Here is a 20,406-nt window from a genome sequence, read left to right on the forward strand (position 1 = left end):
TCAAGCTGCCAAGGCAAAACCAATGCGATTGTCATGCCGGTCAAATTCCGTGTAGAACTTTTGGATGAAGGTTGCTCCCAGCACCCACACAGGTCCTATTGGTTTAGCTACATCCTTGCCATGGAAGGCCACCAGGCACATCGGATCGCTGCTGTTCTTGTTCTACAAGGAGAGACTAGTTTGGACTGATGCCCTTTAACAAACCTGCCTGGTTCTTCACCCCCTTCTTCCTCTGATCCCAGCTTTTAGCAAATACTCAATTTAGCTCCTGGTTATGATAAACATCACAGAATCTTGGCACTGGAAGGAAGAGGATGACAAGATCTCAGAGGCTCAGTTAGAAGGAAGCTTAGAAGGCATCTAGTCCAACCTGAAGGAGAACTCCTAATGCGATATGCTTGACAAATGTCATCCTGCCTTATGCCAAAAGCAATCTAGAAGAGAGGAACCCATTTGCTTCCTGAGTCAGCCCATTCCACCATGCATTAGCTATTAGCATCAGGAGATGGTTCTTTATATCAGTCCTGTAGTTATAAGCTTTTTTCAACCTCTTTAACCTTCTACCCATCTTTCCTAGCTCTTCTCTCTGGAGTCAAGCAGAAACATACCAATTCTTCTTCCTCCAGTTAGCCCTTCAAGTACATAAAGGTAATGATCACTTCCACCACCACCACTCCATCACCAGCTCTCCCCCCAAACTCTTCTCTAGGCCAGACATCCCTAGTATCCTAAACTGATCTTTTGTACCACCCTGTTTGTCCTCCTCTGCAAAATCTCTAGCTTATCAATGTTCTTCCACAAATGTGGCACCCAAGACTAAATGTAGTGCCTCTGATAGTCTGATCAGGACAGAATGCAGCAGAGCTTGTATCTGCCTTCACACTATAGCCTAAAATGGAATCAGCATTTTTCCCCTGCTCTATCACCCTCTTGACTGATTTTGAGTGTACAGGTCACTGAATGTCTCTGATTTTTTTTTTTTTTTGTCAAACTGCCTTCTATCTACATCTCCCCATTCTTGCACTTGGGAAGTTACTTTTTGGAACCTGTGTGAAAGACTTCATATTTATCTATTATTGCCTGACCCTCGAGATTATCCATTCCAGATGTGCCAAACTCACTGCTGTGGACAACATATAAAGATCCCAATGCTACCTGAACTAGATTAAAACATAATTAGGAGGAAGCTAGGTGGCTCATGGATAAAGAGCCGATTCTGGAGATGAGAAGCCCTGGGTTCAAATTTGACCTCAGACACTTCCTAGCTGTGTGACCCTGGGCTAATCATTTAACACCCATTGCCCGTCTCTTATCACTCTTCTGCCCTGGAACGAGTACAGAATATTGATTCTAAGGAAGAGGGTAAAGTTTTTTTTTTTTTTTTTTAATTAGGTGACTAAAAGGATAGGGAGCCAAGTGTGGAGATGGGAGGTCCTGAGTTCATGACACTTCCTAGCTGAATGACCCTGGCCAATTTGCTTACTCCCCTTTGCCTAGCCCTTACCACTCTTCTGCCTGGGGAGCAATACACAATTTTGATTCTAAGATGGAAGGTAAAATTTTTGGATAGAATGTATATTTTAACCCAGGTGCTCTCAATTTCAGCCTTGGTGTTCTATCCTTTGTGCTATCTAGGTATCCCCTGCTGTCCCTTTCTGATGATCGATCTCCCACCCCTAACCTCACTCCATACCCCACTGATGGTCCCCTTTTAGGGGGTAGCTTCCAGGAAAATTCCCAGCCTAAAGCTATCTCAACAAATGAGAATAAATGTTAAGTGCTTTATAACTCTTAAAGTGACATATAAGTTTTATTATTTCCTATCACTTTCCTCAGGATGTGAAATACAAATCCTCTCCAGAAATACATCTGACTTTCTTCTAGTTTGGATGGGAAATTGTAAGAACACTAAGGTCCAGAGGAAAAAGAACCTAGGGTGACTGACCCTGTCATGAAGCAGATCACCTCCACACTCTTAACCAAGGACATCTTTGGGTAGTTCTGCTTTCCTGAACAGGTCTCCTCCTACCTTCTCCTTCGCCCCACTTCCACAATTCTTTGGTACTTAGGTTACCCTAAGAGCTGGAGACAGCTTAGTCTATTTTTAATTGAGCCATTGACATTTCAGAAGAAGTTCTTGAAGTGGTTCCATGGTGAAGCTCTCAATAATAATAATAATCAATACAAATATAATAAATGCCTAATATTATGAAATGTAAGTACCAAGTACAGTTCCAAAGTACTTCAAGGCTCAGATATGCTCTGAGGTAGCTAATGAAAACATTATTTTCATCATTTTATATTATGAGGAAACCAGGGGAGTTTGAGAAGTTAAAGAACTTGCCTAAAATCAAAGAACAACAATCTACCACACCATGGTCGTGGTTCTCTTGCCTGCCTTATGGATAGCCTTAATCTCTGGGGAAAAGAGCTATTTAAAGGAATCTTTTTTAAATTTTAAATTCTTACCTTCTGTCTTAGTATGAATTCTAAGACAAGATAGAAGAGTGGGAAAACCTGGGCACTTGGGGTTGTGATTTGCCCAGGGAGACACAGCTAGGAAGGGTTTGAGGTTAAATTTGAACCCAAGACCTCTTTACCCCAGGCCTGGCTCTCTGTCTACTGGCTGCCCATATTTAGTAGAATCTTAGAGTTGGAAACATTTTGAGATATAATACAGGCCAACTGTCTTATTTTACAGGAAAGAAATGAATTATTACATTTTACAGGTAAGCAGGGAAATGAATTGTCAGCTGACTAGTGACAGAGCAGCCCCTAGAATCCAGGTTTCTTAATTCAATTCATTTCAACAAACTTGAAGAATATACAATTGCTGCACTCTGCTATAGGTGCTGGCTATACAAAGACAAACAATAACCAGAACTGCCCACAAGGAGCCCCCATTTTGGTATTTTTTTTTAACCCTTACCTTCTATGGATTGGTTCCAAGGGAGGAGAGTGGTAAGGGCTAGGCAATGAGGGTTAAGTAACTTATCCAGGGTCACCCAGCTAGGAAGTGTCTGAGATCAGATTTGAACCTAGGACTCCCTGTCTCTAGGCCTGATTCTCCATTCACTGAGCTACCCAGCTGCCTCCCACCCTCACCCCAAGACTCTCCATTCTACTGGAGATGACATAATACACACCTGGATGAACAGATGTAAGATAATTTGAGAAGAGAACACTGACAAATGGAGAGGAGAAGAAAAGGTTCCCTTTGGAAGTTATACTTGAGTTGAGCTTTAAATGAAGGCAAGAAGTCTAAAAGGTGGAATTGGAAAGGTAGGACTTCTAGTCATGGAAGACCGAGTCTACAAAGGCACGAGATGGAGTTTGGAGTTTACTGTTTGGCTGAGCCATAGAGTTGGAACAAGAGTGAACTATGGACTAAGATTGGAAAACATAGGTGTGAGTCAAACTGAGAAGCCTGCATTTTAGCAGAGATGGAATATGGTAGGCTATCAGGTTTATATAAGGCATGATAAATGCTAATATCCTAGAAGAAGTAGGGAGCTATTGGCGATTTTTGTGCAAAAGCATGGCTGAGTCAGAGCTGTGCCTTAGGAATATAATTTCAGTAGTGGTGAATAACATATTGGAGAAGGATGAGACTAGAAACAAAGAGACCAATTAAGAGGCTTTTGCAGAACAAATATTAAAAACCAGAGAGGGAAATAAATTGGAAAAAACCCCATACAACAATGATAAAAAAACTAAAAGCTGAAGACAAATAAAATTGATAAATCCTTAGCCAATCTGATTAAAAAGAGGGTAGAAAATCAAATCAATAAGGTAACAAATAAGCAAGGTGAAATCAGAGCAAAATCAGTAGAAATAAAAAGAATAACCAGAATACAATGTGTACAGTTGTATGTTAACAAAACTGAGGACACAAAAGAAATAGAGGAATACTTTCAAAAATATAAAATATCCCCACCTTCAGAAGACCTTATAGAGACTTTACATAATTCCATCTCAGAAAAGGAAATAAATTTATCTATAAATGAACTACAAAAGGAGAAAAAACCTGCTGGTCCTGATGAATTCATAGTAGAATTCCATAAAACTTTTTTTTAACACCTACCTTTAATCTTAGAATTGATACTAAGTACCAGTTTCAAGACAGAAGAACCTTAAGGACTAGGCAACTGGGGATAAGTGACTTGTCCAGGTTCACTTAGTATGAAGTGTCTGAGGTCAGATTTGAACTCAGTTATTCCCAACTCCAGATATGACATTCTATCCACTGAACCACCTAGCTGTTCTGAACTCTCTAAAACTTTTGAAGAATATTTAATACCCAAAATTTACAAATTATCTCCAGTAATTGAGAAAGGGAACACCCTACCAGAATCCTTTTGTGAGACAAATAAGAGTCTTAATACCTAAACCAGGGAAAGGTAAAACACAAAAAATCACAGGTCAATATCATTAATAAACATTGACTTAAAAATATTAAACAAAATTCATTTGAGTGATTTATCAAAGAAATCCTTCATTATGATCAAGTGGTGTTTATACCAGGGATGGAAGGTTAGTCCAATATTAGAAAAATAATCACATAATTAGTAATAATGATGATGATTGCTAACATTTATATATTGTTTATTATATGTCAGGTACTATACTAAGCACTTGACATCTCACAACAGCCCTGGGAGGGAGGAGCTATTATTATCCCTATTTTATGGATGAGGAAACTTGGGCAAACAGAAATAAATGAGTTGCCTAAGACCAAATAGCTAGAAAGGATCAGAGGTAGGATCTGACCTCAGATCTTCAAGACTATCAACCATCATTGTATCCACTGTGCCATCTAGCAACCTAGGTTATTAAAAATCCAGGTATCCCAAACCCCCATGTTTGTCTCAAGAGATGCAGAGAAAAGCCTTTAACAAAGTATAATATTTTTATTCTTAAAATGCTGCAAAGTATGGGCATAGATGGAGACCTTTTCTTTAATTCAAAAAGCATCTATTTAAAACCAAAAGATCATCATCATATGCAATGGGGATGCACTAGAATTGGTTTCAATAAATACAAAAGAGATGCAAGGATGCTCCCTCTCCCCACTATAATTTGATATAGTTCCAGAAATGCTAGCAATAACAATAAGAGAAGAGAAAAGAATTAATGAGGAGATAACACTATCTCTGTTGATGATATATTGGGCTTCTTAAAAAATCCTAGAGAGAGGCAGGGCTGGCTAGAGGAGATTCTGGGTTCAAATCTAGCCTCAGATACTTCCTAGCCATGTTATCCTAGGCAAGTCACTTAACCCCAGTTATCTAGTCCTAATCAGTCTTTTGGCTTTGAAGTGATATTTGGTATCAACTTTTTAAAAAAAATAACCCTTACCTTCTGTCTTAGAATCAATACTATATTGAAGGTTAGGCAATGGGTATTAAGTGACTTGCCCAGGGTTACACAGCTAGGAAGGGTCTGAGACCAGATTTGAACCTAGAACTTCCCAACTCTAGTCCTGGCTCTCAATCCACTGAGCCACCCAGCTGTCTCCCTTGGTATTAATTCTAAGGCAGCAGGAAAGTTAAAAAAAAGAAGAAAGAAAATCCTAAGAAATCAGCAAAGATACTAGTGAAGACAATTAATAGATTCTGCACAGTTACAGGCCTCAAAATAAGTCCTTAAAAATCAACAGTATTTAGTAACAATAATAGAGAAATTCCAAATAAGTACAAAATGCATGAAATATCTGGGAGTCAACCTCCAAAAGTGCACAAAAGATTTGCATAAGTTCAATTGCAAATGCTTCTTAAAGAAATAAAGAATTTAAATATCTGAAGGAATATCCAGTGCTCATGGCTAGACTGCACCAATATGATAAAAATTATAAGGCTACCAAAATTAAGTTATATTTTTAATGCTATGAAAATCAAATTACCAAGGTCATCCTTTATAGAACCTAATAACATAATAAAATAATCTACTTAAATAAAAAAATCATAAATTGACTTGGGGAAAACTTTTTTTGATAAAACCTGGCAAGCAAAATGGCAGAAGTTATGTTTAGACCAACACCTTACACCACCTTCTACACTATATTCTATATTTTATTTTATTTTATTATTTTTAAACCCTTAACTTCTGTGTATTGGCTCATAGGTGGAAGAGTGGTAAGGGTGGGCAATGGGGATCAAGTGACTTGCCCAGGGTCACACAGCTGGGAAGGATTTGAACCTAGGACCTCCCATCTCTAGGCCTGACTCTCAATCCACTGAGCTACCCAGCTGCCCCCTCTACAATATATTCTAAATGGAAATGTAAACTTAATTTTAAGGATGAACAAAATAAAAATAATATAAAAAATGAGAAGAGGTTCATCATATACTTCTCATGGCCATGGGGAGGAGATTTGGTCTTAATCAAAAAAGAGATGAAGACCGTTACAAATATAAAATAGATTACATTGATTTCTTGAAACTGAAAATGCTTCTGGCTAGACATTATTATATATAGAATAATCAAATCTGGCCTCAGATACTTCCTAGCTGTGTGACCTTAGGGAAGTCACTTAACCATAATTGCCTAGCCCTGACCACTTTTCTTCCTTGGAACCAATACTTGGTATTGATTTTAAGATAGAAAATAAGGGTTTGATATATATGATGAAGGGCATTAATTGAATGGGAAAATTTTTCTCTGATAAGAGTTATATAAACATTTAATTCATACATCCAAAACTAATGGCCATTCCTCACAAACAGTTCTCTAAAGAAATGCAATATGTTTACAAATATATGGAAAACTGCTACAAATCCCTAATAATTAGAGAAATACACATAAAAAATCCTAATGTTTCATCTCATGTGCTGCAATTTGGCAAAAATGATATTAAAATGATAATGGTTAGTGCCAAAGGAGTTGTACAGAACTGCTACATTGTTGGCAAAGCTGCGAAATGGTATAACCATTTTGGAAAGCAATTTGGAATTATTCAAAGAAAGTGATGAAAACATCCATATTCTTTAAAACAGAGACTTTATTTTGGGGCTTATACCCCAAGGAAGTCATCAATAAGAAAGAAATCCCCATATCCAGGTGTCCTTTCCCCATTGTGGTTTTGATAAATCACATGTCAGTCTAAGAAATTAAATGGGAATTTGAAGGAGTTTTGCAGAAGCCATAGACAGCATGAGAAAGCCAACTGTTGTCATAGAAAACAAATATAGATTCAGAAATACATAGGATATTTGCATTGTATTGTATAATATCAACATAATTTATCCTCTAATACCATAAAAGAGCCAGACCTGGAATCAGGAGGATCTGTGTTCAAATTTGACCTTAGATACTTCCTAACTGTGATCTTGGGCAAGTCACTTAAGCCTATTTACCTAGCTCTTGCCCTTTAAACTTAGAATTGTTATTAAGACAGAAAGTAACTGTTAAAAAAAATAAGAAATTGTAAAGATCAAAAAGGTCTTAGTTGCAGACAAATGAGAGGACATGCCCAATCACTAGGATAATCAAAAACACTTTATAAACCTTAATGTACTATAAAGACAAGAATATAGATTGTAACTGAGCCCACAGGAACTGAGATCAGAAAATGTATAGAAAATGAGGTGGCTAAAAGGATGAGTACTGGATCTGAAATCAAGAAGACCTGAGTTAAAATTCAGCCTCAGATACTCATTAGCTCAGCGACCCTGGACAAGTCAGTTAACTTTTGTTTGTCTAATCCACTGGAGAAGGAAAGTGAGAGAAAGTATAGCAAGATAAGAGGGACCAGGACAGAGCTCTTTCTCCAGTTAGCTGTATGATCTTTAGCAAGTCCCTTTATGTCTCTGAGCCTGTTTCCTCATCTGTCATGTCAAAAAACCTTACAGGGTTGTTGGGAGAAATGTGAGTTCTTATTTCTATCATCCCATTCTTCTGTGTAGCAAAGAAAGTACTTAACTTAAAGGCAGGAAGATCTAAGTCCAAATCCTACCTCTGTCACTTACTAGCTTTGTAACCACAGTCTATTCACTTAAATTCTCTGACCTAAACTTAGTTGCCTTATCTGTAAAATGAGTTTTGCCCAGATGGCTTTTGAGATCTCTTCTTGAATTTAAATTTGTGACCTCATGATCCCATTAGGTCTCTGATCCTGAGTTTCCTCATCTGTAAAATGGGGATAAAATTTATGTACTACCAACTTTATAGGGTTGTTGGGATACAAATACTGGATAGCCCTATTGCTTTGGGGCTAGTTAGTAAATAAACCCTCTTTTATGGAGGAAGCATAGGAGTACCTTGAACTCTCTATATTCATCCCCTAGACCCCCCTCCCCGGGTTCTTAGTCATGTAGCTGATTCCTAATTCCCATGGCTTCCTCCTTCAGGAAGAGAGACAGAGACAGACAGACAGACAGACAGAGACAGACAAAGAGAAAGAAAGAAAGAGAGGCAGAGAGACAGACAAACAGAAACAGAATGATCCAGAAGCTTACCTCTAAGACATAGTCAGAACCTTGGAGAGTGAAGTTCTTGCCATCAAAGTTGAAGGAGATATTCAGGAGGGTGGATGCTGAGTCACATTTTACAAGATACTGTGGACAGAAAGGGTACCAAAGCCTGTGTGAGTTCCAGGCATTCTAGACCTCACATATGCATAGATCAGTAAGGAAGGGCTGAAATGTCATCTGGGTCCCCTTTCTCAGTGGTCCAGGTTCAGGAGTCAGAATAGAAAGTAACCTCAGAGATCATTGAGTATCCCCTATAATCTGAACAGGGAGCTCCTCTGCCTCTATAGGGGCATTGAGTGGATAGACTATTGGGCCTGGAGTCAGGAAGACTTCCTGAGTGTGGCCTCAGTTACTTACTAGCTCTGTGAACCCAGACAAGTGACTTCACCTTGTTTGCCTCAGTTTCCTCATCTGTAAAATGAGCTGGAGAAGGAAATGGCAAAACCACTCCAGTATCTTTGCTAAGAAAACCCCACATGGGGTCATGAAGATTTGGACAGAACTGTTGATGACTAAACAACCGCCTCTCTAGCAATGGTGTCAAACAGAAAAGTCACAAATTAACCTTCACTATGTTGTATTGCATTTTTATCTATTTTGTTAAACATTTCTTTTCAACATTTGCCAGTTTTGATCTCCAGCAGAGCCATCAGGTGATCACCAAATGATCGCTTGCTTCCTTAGGTAATAGGGGATTCATTTTCAGTTGAGGCAGCCCAAAGTGGAATGGCACTTTGGGGCAGCCCTCAATTTTAGGACAATTTTTCATCCACTGAGTTGAAATCTAGTTTGACTACTTGCACTCATTGCTCTTAGAAATGGCCCTCAGGGGACAAGTAGAACTAATTACTATTTATCTCCTAGTTGATAATCCTTCAAATAAAAATATATATGATTATTTTTATTATATATACATATTTTTATTGTAAATCCTCCCTATTCCAATAGCTGGATATTATAAAGATACATTTGACTTAGGGAGAATTTTCTTTTTTCTTTTTTAAATTAATTAACTAAATTAATTAATTTAGAATATTTTTCCCATCGTTACATGATTCATGTTCTTTCCCTCCCCTCCTCACTCCCCGCCCCCACCATAGCCAATGAGCAATCCCACTGGATTTTACATGTATCATTGATCAAGACCAATTTCCATATTATTAATATTTGCAGTAGAGTGATCATTTAGAATCTATATCCCCAATTATATCCCCATTGAACCAAGTGAACAAGCAAATGTTTTTCTTCTATGTTTCTGCTTTCAAGGAGAATTTTCTAACAGTTGAACTTTTGGTTGTTTTTCAATTGCATCCAACTCTTCATGACCTGGTGTGGGGTTTTCTTGGCAAGTACTCGAGTGGTTTGACATTTCTTTCTCCAGTGAATTAGGCAAACAGAAGTTAAGTGACTTTTCCGAGGTCACGTAGCTAATAAGGGTAAGAGGCAAAATTTGAACTCAAATCTTTCTGGTTCCAGCACTCTATGCACTTAGCCACCTCAATGGTGCCAATACTCAAATTTTGTGGCAATAAATAGAAATGTCTATCTTGTGTAAGGTGGTGAGCTCCCTATCAGTGGAAGTGTTCCAGCAGAAGCTGGATGAATACCTGTAAAGAGTGCTGTGCAGGGAATTTCTGAACAGGGTAGAATGAAGACTTCGGAGGGTCCTTCCAACTCTGAAATCTGTGATATTCTCTGAAAAATTATAGTATTTGCAGGGAATGGGGCAGACTGAAATGGGACAACTGCCTTTGAGATAACCACCTCTGAATCAGCCCCCAGTGGCCCTTCATTCTCTGTGAAGGCAACTTCAGGATCCTGGTTTTTACTCAGCCCTTTTTGGTAACCCCCCACTCTCTTCTTCTTCCCAGAGTCTGGCTTACTCACCTCTTGCTTCTGTTCCATAGCTCCAATTGCCTTCATCAGTGCCCCTATGGGATCAGATGGGCCTGTGATGAAGGTTGTTCCTGTGTCCACCACTGCATTGCAATCCTTGTCGCAGGACACCACCTGAGACTTGACAGCTACTCTGTATGGGAAGGTCAGAGACAGAAAGAGGGTTCATAGCCAGCAGGGTCAGCCACTTGCCCCACCCCCAGAGACATGGAGCCTCAGATTAGGATCTTGGGGACAGAGCAAAGAACAGATACAATTGGTAACTTCAGGAAGTTGATATTTGGATAGAGGAGAGGGCAGATGTGATGCTCCAAATACATGGAAAGAGTATTTTAGAGAATGTGTTATATAGGTGGAAAATAGGTTAGCTGGGGGACAGTTAGGTAGTTCAGTGGTTTCAGAACCAGGCCAAGAGATGGGAGGTTCTGGGTTCAAATCTGGCTTCAGACACTTCCTGGCTATGTGATTCTGATCACTTAACCCTGTTTGCCTAGCCCTTACTGCTCTTCTGCCTTGGAACCAATACACAGTAATCATTCTAAGAGAGAAAGTAAAGGATAAAAAAAAGAGAAAAAGAAAAATAGTTGAGCTGAAACTGGGGAGATTTCCTAGAGGACACTGGGCTAGAGCTTCCACGTATTAGAGGAGAGGGAGGTTTTTAATTGTACATTTGATATATATTCAGTTCAGACATGGGGAATATGAAAATCTATTTTGCATAAAATCACTGGGATAACCTTTATCAGACTATTTACCACCTTGGAGGGGAAGGGAAGAAAGAGAAAATCTGAATCCTAAAATGTCAGATAACAATTGTCAAAAATTGTTTCTCTGTGTAACTGAAAATGAAAGAAAAGAAAACAGATAACCTTCCCCCCTGCCCTCAATAGTCTATGGTAGGGGCAGCTGAATGGCCCAGTGGATAGAACACCAGGCCAGGAGTCAGGACAACCTTGGTTCAAATTTGACCTCAGACACTTCCTAGTTGTGGGACCCTGGGACATCCACTTAATCCTGCTAGAAGCCCTTGCCTTTTTGTCTTAGAGTTGTTTCTATGAGAGAAAGTAAGGGTTAAAAAATAGTCCATGGAAGTGCTCCCTAGTGAAGGATATTAGTGGATAGATAGAAGTCATCCCAGAGGTATCTGAATGTAGAGAAGTGGGTGACAAAAACTCTTGGGGTTGGCCAATGTTGATGTGTCTGGATTTCAAGGTGAATTAGAAGGTGGAATGGAATTAGAACCAATGGCGATTCCTGACCCTTGCATGTGGATCTGCCAGAAGTCTGGGTGGCTGGTCTTGATGTAGTGGAAGGTCCCTTTGTAATAGTTGGGGTCACTGCCTCCGAGTATCAGCTCTCCAGCTTTCTGCCCTGAACTCCTGGAGGGCAGATGACAATCTTTTCACCCTGAGGTCTGAGGACTCAAGGTCAAGGGGAAACAGGTTCAGGGGGAAATTGGGAAAGGGGTTTGGAGAATAGGGACTGGGCCATGGGAGATAGGAGGCATTAGACAGTGTGGGAGAGCAAAGCCAGGGGATATGCATTCTCTTCCTTTCCTGGGTCACATAGCTGGGACCTCCTGGGCCCTTCATGCCTTGAGTTTATATCCTGCTACATCCCTGAATAAGGAGCTCCTCTCCAGGGCCCCCAACAAATGGTCATTGAGCTTTCCCTTGAAAGACCCCATGATGGGAGAATTCATTTGCTCCCAAATCAATCCTTGCCATTTTTGGACAGCTCTAATTTTTTCAGGCTGGGTCAGCCCAACCTGACCCAGCAGTCACTGCAGCAATTAGTAGAAAGGAGGAGGGATGGGGATGTGCAAATGAGTACTATGAAAATCAGATGTAAATTGGCACCCATTCTCTTGCTTTAGGTACTTTCAGACAGGCCCAGGCCCCAAAGAGTTGGGCTTGGCACCTGGGAAGAGCTTCTGGGAAAGATGAGAGGAAGGTAAGGGTAGGAATGCACAAGGAATGGGGAGGGTGGTTTGGTGCAGAGAATATCAGCAGTCAGCTTCCAATAAGCCTGGGCCTCTTTGGGGCTTCTCTGGGCTGGTAGAGTGTGTGACTTTGGGTCATGCTACTAAGGATGCTCATGGACAGGGAAGCTGGAGCCATGTTGGGATGGGCTTGCATCCTCACTTGGGTTTCCTGTAAAGAGACAGGGAAGAATTGATGGAATTATTTGGCCACTCTCATCTCCCATCCCTTTCACACTTAGCATTTCATTTGATCCCCAGGATACCCCTAACAGTGTTTTAACCAGATTTAGAGGTGGAAGGTCCTGGATTCAAATCTCACTCGAGAAATTCCTAGCTGTGTGACCCTGGGCAAGTCACTTCACCCCCATTGCTTAGCCCTTACTGCTCTTCTGCCTTAGAACCAATACACAGTATTGATTCAAATATGGAAGGTAAGGGTTAAAAACTAAACAAATGAAAACAAAGTGATACCTCACAGACTTCAGCCCACATCTCATTAGCTGGTGCTCCTAAGTTTAGAGCAATAGACATTTAGAAATGAAATGGGCAAGATTTCAAGTGTGTGCACATGTTTGTTATATGCCTGCTACTGGACATATAAGCCACTGTAGGCTCCCTCCTCTTCTCTGCATCTCAAACTCTCAGTATTCAGCCTCTTTCCTCCTTTGTTTGATAAATGACCTATCATGGTATAAGGGGATATTCTCCCCTCCCCCAGGTGGAGATCACAACCCCCAACTCTTCCATGTCCTATTTAACTGTGCTCCATGGACACTTGTGGGGAGTTCTCAGGGCATCCTTCCTTGTCCTTCCTCTCAATCTGCAGAACTCACATGGAAGCCGATAGAATTTTCATTCATTCTCCCTTATCCTCATGACTTGACTGATACACATCCTTTTCTGGTAACACAAGTCTCTGATGTAAAATGGGAGCTAGTAAAACACGTAGAGAGGAGGGAAGCTAGGTAGCTAAGTGGGTTGAAATCCAGGTCTAGAGATGGGAGGTCTTGGGTTAAGATCTGACAAAAGACTCTTCTTAGCTCTGTGACCCTGGGCAAGTCACTTAACTCCCCCAATTGCCTAGGTGTTACCACTCTTCTGTCTTGGAACTGATACACAGTATTAATTCTAAGATAGAAGGGAAGGGTTTAAAATAAAAAAAATACACTTTGAGAAGTGGCAGGGAAGTAGGAAGAGAACCAGGACAATGCTGTATCATGAAAGGCCATACCAGAGTTTTGAGAAGGCTACAGAGAAGTCAAGTAAAGTGAGGAAAACAATTGGGTTTGAAATTAGAAGGTCACTGCTGTACTTCCCAGCTGTGTGACCCTGGGCAAATCACTCAACTCCTTGGCCTTCTGTCTTAGAGTTGTTACTAAGATAGAAAGTAATGGCTAAAAAACAAAAAAGGTCACTGCTAACCTTTTAGCAAAGATACCTTCACCTTACTTGAAAATTTCTCTGCATCTTCCTGGAATCATAGAATCTTATAGTTGGAGGGGTCCTCACAGGGCACCTAAGAGGTATCAAAAGCTGTCAAACAATGCCCTGGTGCATCCCAAAAGAGTTCTCAGGACCCAGATTAAAATGTAGTTGGAAAATGTTTAACAAAATGAAAACAGAAGAAAACACAGAAAATATCAACTTCTTGTTTTATAAGTCAACATGTGGCCCATATGGATGTGTGGTTCAGCAAAGCCCCTTTTCTATGTGAGTTTGACACTGCTGAATGTCCAGCACAAACCTGGAAAGTATCTTTCCACTATCCCATACCTTATGCTTGAGTGTCCATTCAGCCTTTGCTTTAAGAACTCCAGTGAGAGAGAAACCATTATCTCACAAAGCAGCCCCCACTCTTCTCACACAGCTCTGGTCATTAGCAAATTTTTTTCCTGACACCAGCCTAATCAACTCTTTATAACTTCTCTGGATTGCCATTGGTTCTGCCCTCTGGGAATAAATAGAAGGAGCCTAATCTCTTTTGAACTTGGTAGTCTTCCCAGTACTAGAAGACAGCCATCATGTTCACCACCATCCCTAATCCAATCTTCTTCCCCCCCCCCCAGCTAAACATCCATGACTCAGAGTTCTCTATCTTTGTGGTTGCCCTCCTTTGGACCCCGTCCAGATTATGAGGATTCTCTTTGTCCTGAGATGCCCAGAACCAAACAGTGTTTACCAGAATTGGTCTAGGCAAGCCAGGAGACTGGTCAATAGTACTACCACATCTTTACTCATGGAAGCTATGCAGCCTCAAATCACAGTTGTTTTTTTGGGCTGTGGTATCCCATCATTGACTCACAATCCATTCAATTGGCCCCCACACCTTTCTCAATCAAAGGGCTTCCCCCTACCTTGTGCCTGCAAAGTTGATTTTTTGAAACCATGCAAGACTCTCTATGGATCCCTGTAAAATTCCATCATATGAGAAAGTCTAGTGTCCTAGTCTCCTGAGATTTGGGGGGGATCCTCACTGTCCTATACAATGTTAATTATCCATCCTAGCCTTGTGGCTTCTGCAAATGCCCTCTAGAACCATGCTTTTCTAGCCACAGAAGAAGAAATGTCACTCTTCCTTTTCAAGACTAATGCCTCTACCATTTGATTTCTGGGTCCTTCCTCCTATTCTTCAGGATTCCTTCTCTGTCAATCAGCCCCTCTTGATTTTGATTTTTCCAACTCTTCTTCTCCATTGACTCTCCCCTACTCACAAACAATTCAGGTCCCCAGTATCTTTTTTTTAAACTCTTATCTTCTGTTTTTATATCAATTTTAAGCCAGAATTAGGAATTGGGGTTAAGTGACTTGCCAGGTCATACAGCTAGGAAATGTTTGAGGTTAGACTTGAACCCAGGTCCTCCTGACTCCAAGGCTGGTACTCTGTCTACTGTGCCACATAGCTGTCCTTATTTCATTTTAATATGGTTAGGCTATTCTTTAGAGTGTCATGATAGCCTGGGAGACTGTGTTTGATGCTTTGGGTTTAGAGTACTGAGTAGTTAAATGATTTTCCCAGGGCCACATAGCCAGGCTATATCAGAGGCAGAACTTAAACCCAGATCTCCTAGCCAACTCTTTATCCACTCTCTCTCCAATATGTCCAGAGCTAAACTAATTACCTTCCCATCCACATTAGTCCATCACTTCTGGATTTTACTGCTTCACTGATCAGGATACCACTATTCTCTCATTCACTCATGCTAAAAACCTAGGAATCATCCTTGATCCTTCTCTCTGCCCCAACTCCCAGAGCCAATCTGTAAGTCTTTGAATTTCTTTCTTTTTTGTGTTTCCAGACTCCATCATCCTCCCTTTCCACTACCACTACCCAGTGCTGCCACTCAGTCCAGGCCCTCATCATCACACCTTTGGACTATTTAATAGCTTCTTAATTGCATTCCCTGCCTCCATCCAAAGCAGAGCAGCTGCCAGTTTAGTCTTCTAATAAGACAGCTTTCTAGACATAATTTCTTCTTCTATTATCCCCAGTTCAAAACCCTCAATAGCTGCTCCTTATTCACGAGATCAAGTCCAAATGCCTCATCAGGGCATTTAAAGTAATCCAGTTTCACCCCAGCTTACCTCTTATTTAGCTAGCCTTTTCCTCTTCAATCTTATCTCCCACTCTTCTACAAAACACATCCTCTACACAACCTGATTGTTTCCCCCAAACACAGCATGTCCCTTTCTGCCTCAGATCTCTGCTAACAAAGTTTCCTTGCCCCTTGCTTCCTTGTATCTAAGACCTACCATTCCTTCAAGGCCAAAGTCTAATCTCTCTTGTGTCTGGAGGCCTTCCACAAGGGCTCCAGTTCTGAGTGATGGTTCTTTCTAACAGGAAAACTCATAGAATCTAGAACTAGAAGGGACCTTAGGCATCTCCTAATTCAACCCCCTCGAACTGAGGTTCAGAGAGATTAAAAACTTATCTCAGGGTTTTCCGGGTTAAGATGGCGGCAGAGTAAAAAGCAGCGCTTAACCTCTCCTGACCGAAACATACAGGACTTCTCAAGGGGGCATAAAAACAAACCCAGTCGAACGGAGGGACCCCACAACAGGGTGTAGTGTGGAAGGTACATGGAATCGGGACATTTCCATGCTATAAAGGGGTGAAACAGCTCTCACTAAATCGCGGGCTGAGCAAGCCCCCCCCCCCCCCCCAAACACACCACCTGCAGTGCCGAAGCCAGGTCAAAAGAAATAGAGCAAGTTTGGGCCACTCATAGAGTCATTGGCAGCTCCAGGGCCTGTTCCTGAGAGCAGCAAGATTTGGGACCCCAAAAAGCTGAGGAATGCACACGGACTCTGAACGCGGACGCGGAGCGCAGGCGCAGGTGGAGATGCGGGCGGAGACGGACACAGGCGGGAGCGAAGGCTCTGAAACCCAGAGTGGGGAACCAGTGCAGACGGGTATACGACTGTGGAAGCAGCGCCCTGAGACTTATAAAGGAGCCTCCTTCAGAGGATCAAGCAAGAGGGTCCACCAGGGGGCTTGACCTTGGAAAAAACCAGACCTCAGACCTCAGGATCCAAAAGACCGCAGACAAACCCTGAGCGCGAGGATAAAGCTGAGAAGCTGCTGGGCTAATGATGGCTACCCAGAACCAGGAAGTCCAGAAGAGAGAGAAAAAGATTAACAACAAGAAAAAGAAATCTTTAACACCCGACAACTTTTACACAGAGAAAATCCAGACTACCGAGCAATCAGAAGAGGAGAAAAACAAGCAATCACATCCGAACCATCCCAAGATAATCAGAACTGGTCACAAGCTCTTGAAATGTTCAGAACTGAGATGACGAGAAAGTTGGAAAAGATTCGGTCAGAGAAATGGGAAGTAGCTCAAAAGGAAATCAGGCAAGAAAATAACAGTTTAAAAGGCAGAATTTCGCAATTGGAAAGTGAGGCAAGTCAACTGTAGACCAGAAATGACCAGATTGAAAAGGAAAACCAAAAGATTATAGCTGAAAACCAAAAGATTATAGCTGAAAACCAAAAGATCATAGCCCCAAACCAAAAGATTATAGCTGAAAACCAGTTCTTAAAGGATAGAATTGAACAATTAGAAGCTAATGATCTCTCAAGACAACAAGAACAAATAAAACAAAGCCAAAAGACTGAAAAAATAGAAGGAAACATGAAATATCTCAATGAGAAAGTGACAGACCAAGAAAACCGGTCTAGGAGAGACAATTTGAGAATCATTGGTCTCCCTGAAAAGGGTGAAATTAATAGAAATTTGGACTCCATACTAAAAGAAATTATTCAGCAAAATTGCCCTGAAGTTCTATAACAAGAGGGCAATATAGACATTGAAAGGATCCATAGATCACCCTCAACATTTGATCCAGATAAGAAAACGCCCAGGAATATAATTGCCAAATTCAAGAGCTTCCAAGTAAAAGAAAAAAATCTTACAAGAAGCCAGAAAGAGACAATTCAAATACCAAGAAGCACCAATCTGGATCACACAGGATCTGGCAGCCTCCACACTAAAAGAACGCAAAGCTTCTAATATGATATTCAGAAAGGCAAGAGAGCTGGGCCTGCAACGACGGATCAACTACCCATCAAAATTGACTATATACTTCCAGGGGAAAGTATGGGCATTCAACAAAATTGAAGATTTCCAAGTATTTGCACAGAAAAGACCAGGGCTAAATGGAAAGTTTGATATCCAACCACAAAAATCGAGAGAAACATGAAAAGGTAAATAAGAAACAGAGGGGAAAGAAAGAAAACTCATAATTTTTTAAATTTGCCTTTTTAAGGGCCTCAGTAAGATCTAATTATCTGTATTCCTATGTGGAGAAATGCTATGTATAATTCTCTGTAGTGAACTTTATTCACTATTAAGTATTCATTATTATAGTGGTCGGAAGAATGATTAAAGGGGAGAGGGTGGAGTGCTGAATGGTCTAAGATGATATGGGGGGTGGGAAAGAGGAGGGTGAATGGAGGGGGACACAGGAGAAACTTGAGAGAATAAGAAAAATAGGATAATCTATTACACAAAAAGAGGGCATGGGATGGGGGAGGGGACAAATACTATTATAAGAAGGAGAGGAAGAGAGCATAAAGAGGTAATTTTTAAACCTTACTCTCAGCGTAATCAACTTGGAGAGGGAAGAGTAGCTATACTATCCATTGGGATATAAAACTCTATCTAATCCTACTGAGAAAGTCAGAAGGGATAAACCAAGGGGAGCAGGGGAGAGGGGAGGTCAAAAAAGGGAGGGGAGAAGAAGGGGGAGGGAATTCATAAGGCCTTTAAAAACAAAAAGAGGGGGGGAAATAAGGGAGGGGGTAGAAAGGGAAGTTAATCAAGGGAGGGGATAAGGGATAGCGGCTCAATAGCAAACCACTGGTTTAAAGGGAAATAGTATAAGAAAAAGGGGGTAGGAATAGGGGAGGATACGAAAATGTTAGCAAATGCACAACTGATGATTATAACTCTGAATGTGAATGGGATGAACTCTCACATAAAACGGAAGCAAATAGCAGAGTGGATTAGAAACGAAAATCCCACCATATGTTGTCTATAAGAAACACATATGAGGTGGGGGACATACACAAGTTTAAGATTCAGGGCTTGAACAAAATCTTTTGGGTGTCAAATGAGAAAAAGAAGGCAGGAGTAGCTATTGTGATTTTGGACAAAGCCAAAGTAAAAATAGATATGATTAAAAAAGACAGGGAAGGTCATTACATCCTGATTAAAGGCAGTATAAACAATGAGGAAATAACACTGCTCAATATATATGCACCAAGTGGTATAGCATCCAAATTCATAAAGGAGAAACTGGCAGAGCTCAAGAAGGAAATAGATAGTAAAACCATAATAGTGGGAGATCTAAATATTCCTCTTTCAGATCTAGATAAATCAAACCAAAAAATAAATAAGAAAGAGGTAAGAGAGGTGAATGAAGTCCTAGAAAAATTAGATTTAATTGATATGTGGAGAAAAATAAATAGGGACAAAAAGGAATACACCTTCTTTTCAGCTGCACATGGTACATTCACAAATATTGACCATGTAATAGGGCATAGAATCATTGCAAACAAATGCAAAAGAGCAGAAATAATAAATGTAACCTTCTCAGATCATAATGCAATAAAAATATCAATTAGTAAGGGCACCTGGACAGGCAAATCAAAAACTAACTGGAAATTAAATAATATGATTCTCCAAAACCAATTTGTCAAAGAAGAAATCATAGAAACAATCAACAATTTCATTGAAGAAAATGACAATGATGAGACATCCTACCAAACTCTGTGGGATGCAGCCAAGGCAGTACTCAGGGGGAAATTTATATCCTTGAGTGCATATATTAACAAATTAAGGAGGGCAGAGATTAATGAACTGGGCATGAAACTCAAAAAATTAGAAAGTGAGCAAATTAAAAATCCCCAGATGAAAATTAAATTAGAAATACTAAAAATTAAGGGAGAAATCAATAAAATCGAAAGTAAAAGAACTATTGAATTAATAAATAAGACTAGAAGCTGGTACTTTGAAAAAACAGATAAAATTGACAAAGTACTGGTCAATCTAATAAAAAAAAGGAAAGAAGAAAACCAAATTGACAGTATCAAAGATGAAAAGGGAGACCTCACCTCTAATGAAGGGGAAATTAAGGCAATCATTAAAAACTATTTCGTCCAACTATATGGCAATAAATATAACAATTTAGGAGATATGAATGAATATTTACAAAAATATAAACTGCCTAGATTAACAGCAGAAGAAATAGAATACCTAGATAATCCTATATCAGAAAAAGAAATTAAACAAGCCATCAAAGAACTCCCCAAGAAAAAATCGCCAGGGCCTGATGGATTCACAAGTGAATTCTATCAGACATTCAAAGAGCATCTAATCCCAATACTATACAAATTATTTGATATGATAAGCAAAGAAGGAGTCCTACCAAATTCCTTTTATGACACAAATATGGTACTGATTCCAAAGCCAGGGAGATCAAAAACAGAGAAAGAAAACTACAGACCAATCTCCCTAATGAACATAGATGCAAAAATCTTAAATAGAATAC

At 40.2% G+C, this 20,406-nt stretch overlaps 1 protein-coding gene across 1 annotated transcript in view; it reads right to left on the reverse strand.

Moving 5' to 3' along the window:
* The window catches only part of LOC123245961 (renin-like), a 41,778-nt gene continuing 21,372 nt past the window's right edge, over nucleotides 1-20,406 (reverse strand). The window contains exons 4-7 of the mRNA XM_044674929.1: nucleotides 11,627-11,765; nucleotides 10,359-10,500; nucleotides 8,457-8,555; nucleotides 1-162 (exon numbers count right to left, since the gene is read on the reverse strand). Of these exons, the coding sequence (XP_044530864.1) occupies nucleotides 1-162; nucleotides 8,457-8,555; nucleotides 10,359-10,500; nucleotides 11,627-11,765 (542 nt within the window). The remainder of the gene's footprint in view (nucleotides 163-8,456; nucleotides 8,556-10,358; nucleotides 10,501-11,626; nucleotides 11,766-20,406) is intronic.

This window comes from Gracilinanus agilis, chromosome 4 (assembly GCF_016433145.1).
Source record: "Gracilinanus agilis isolate LMUSP501 chromosome 4, AgileGrace, whole genome shotgun sequence".
NCBI classification, from domain to species: Eukaryota; Metazoa; Chordata; class Mammalia; order Didelphimorphia; family Didelphidae; genus Gracilinanus; species Gracilinanus agilis.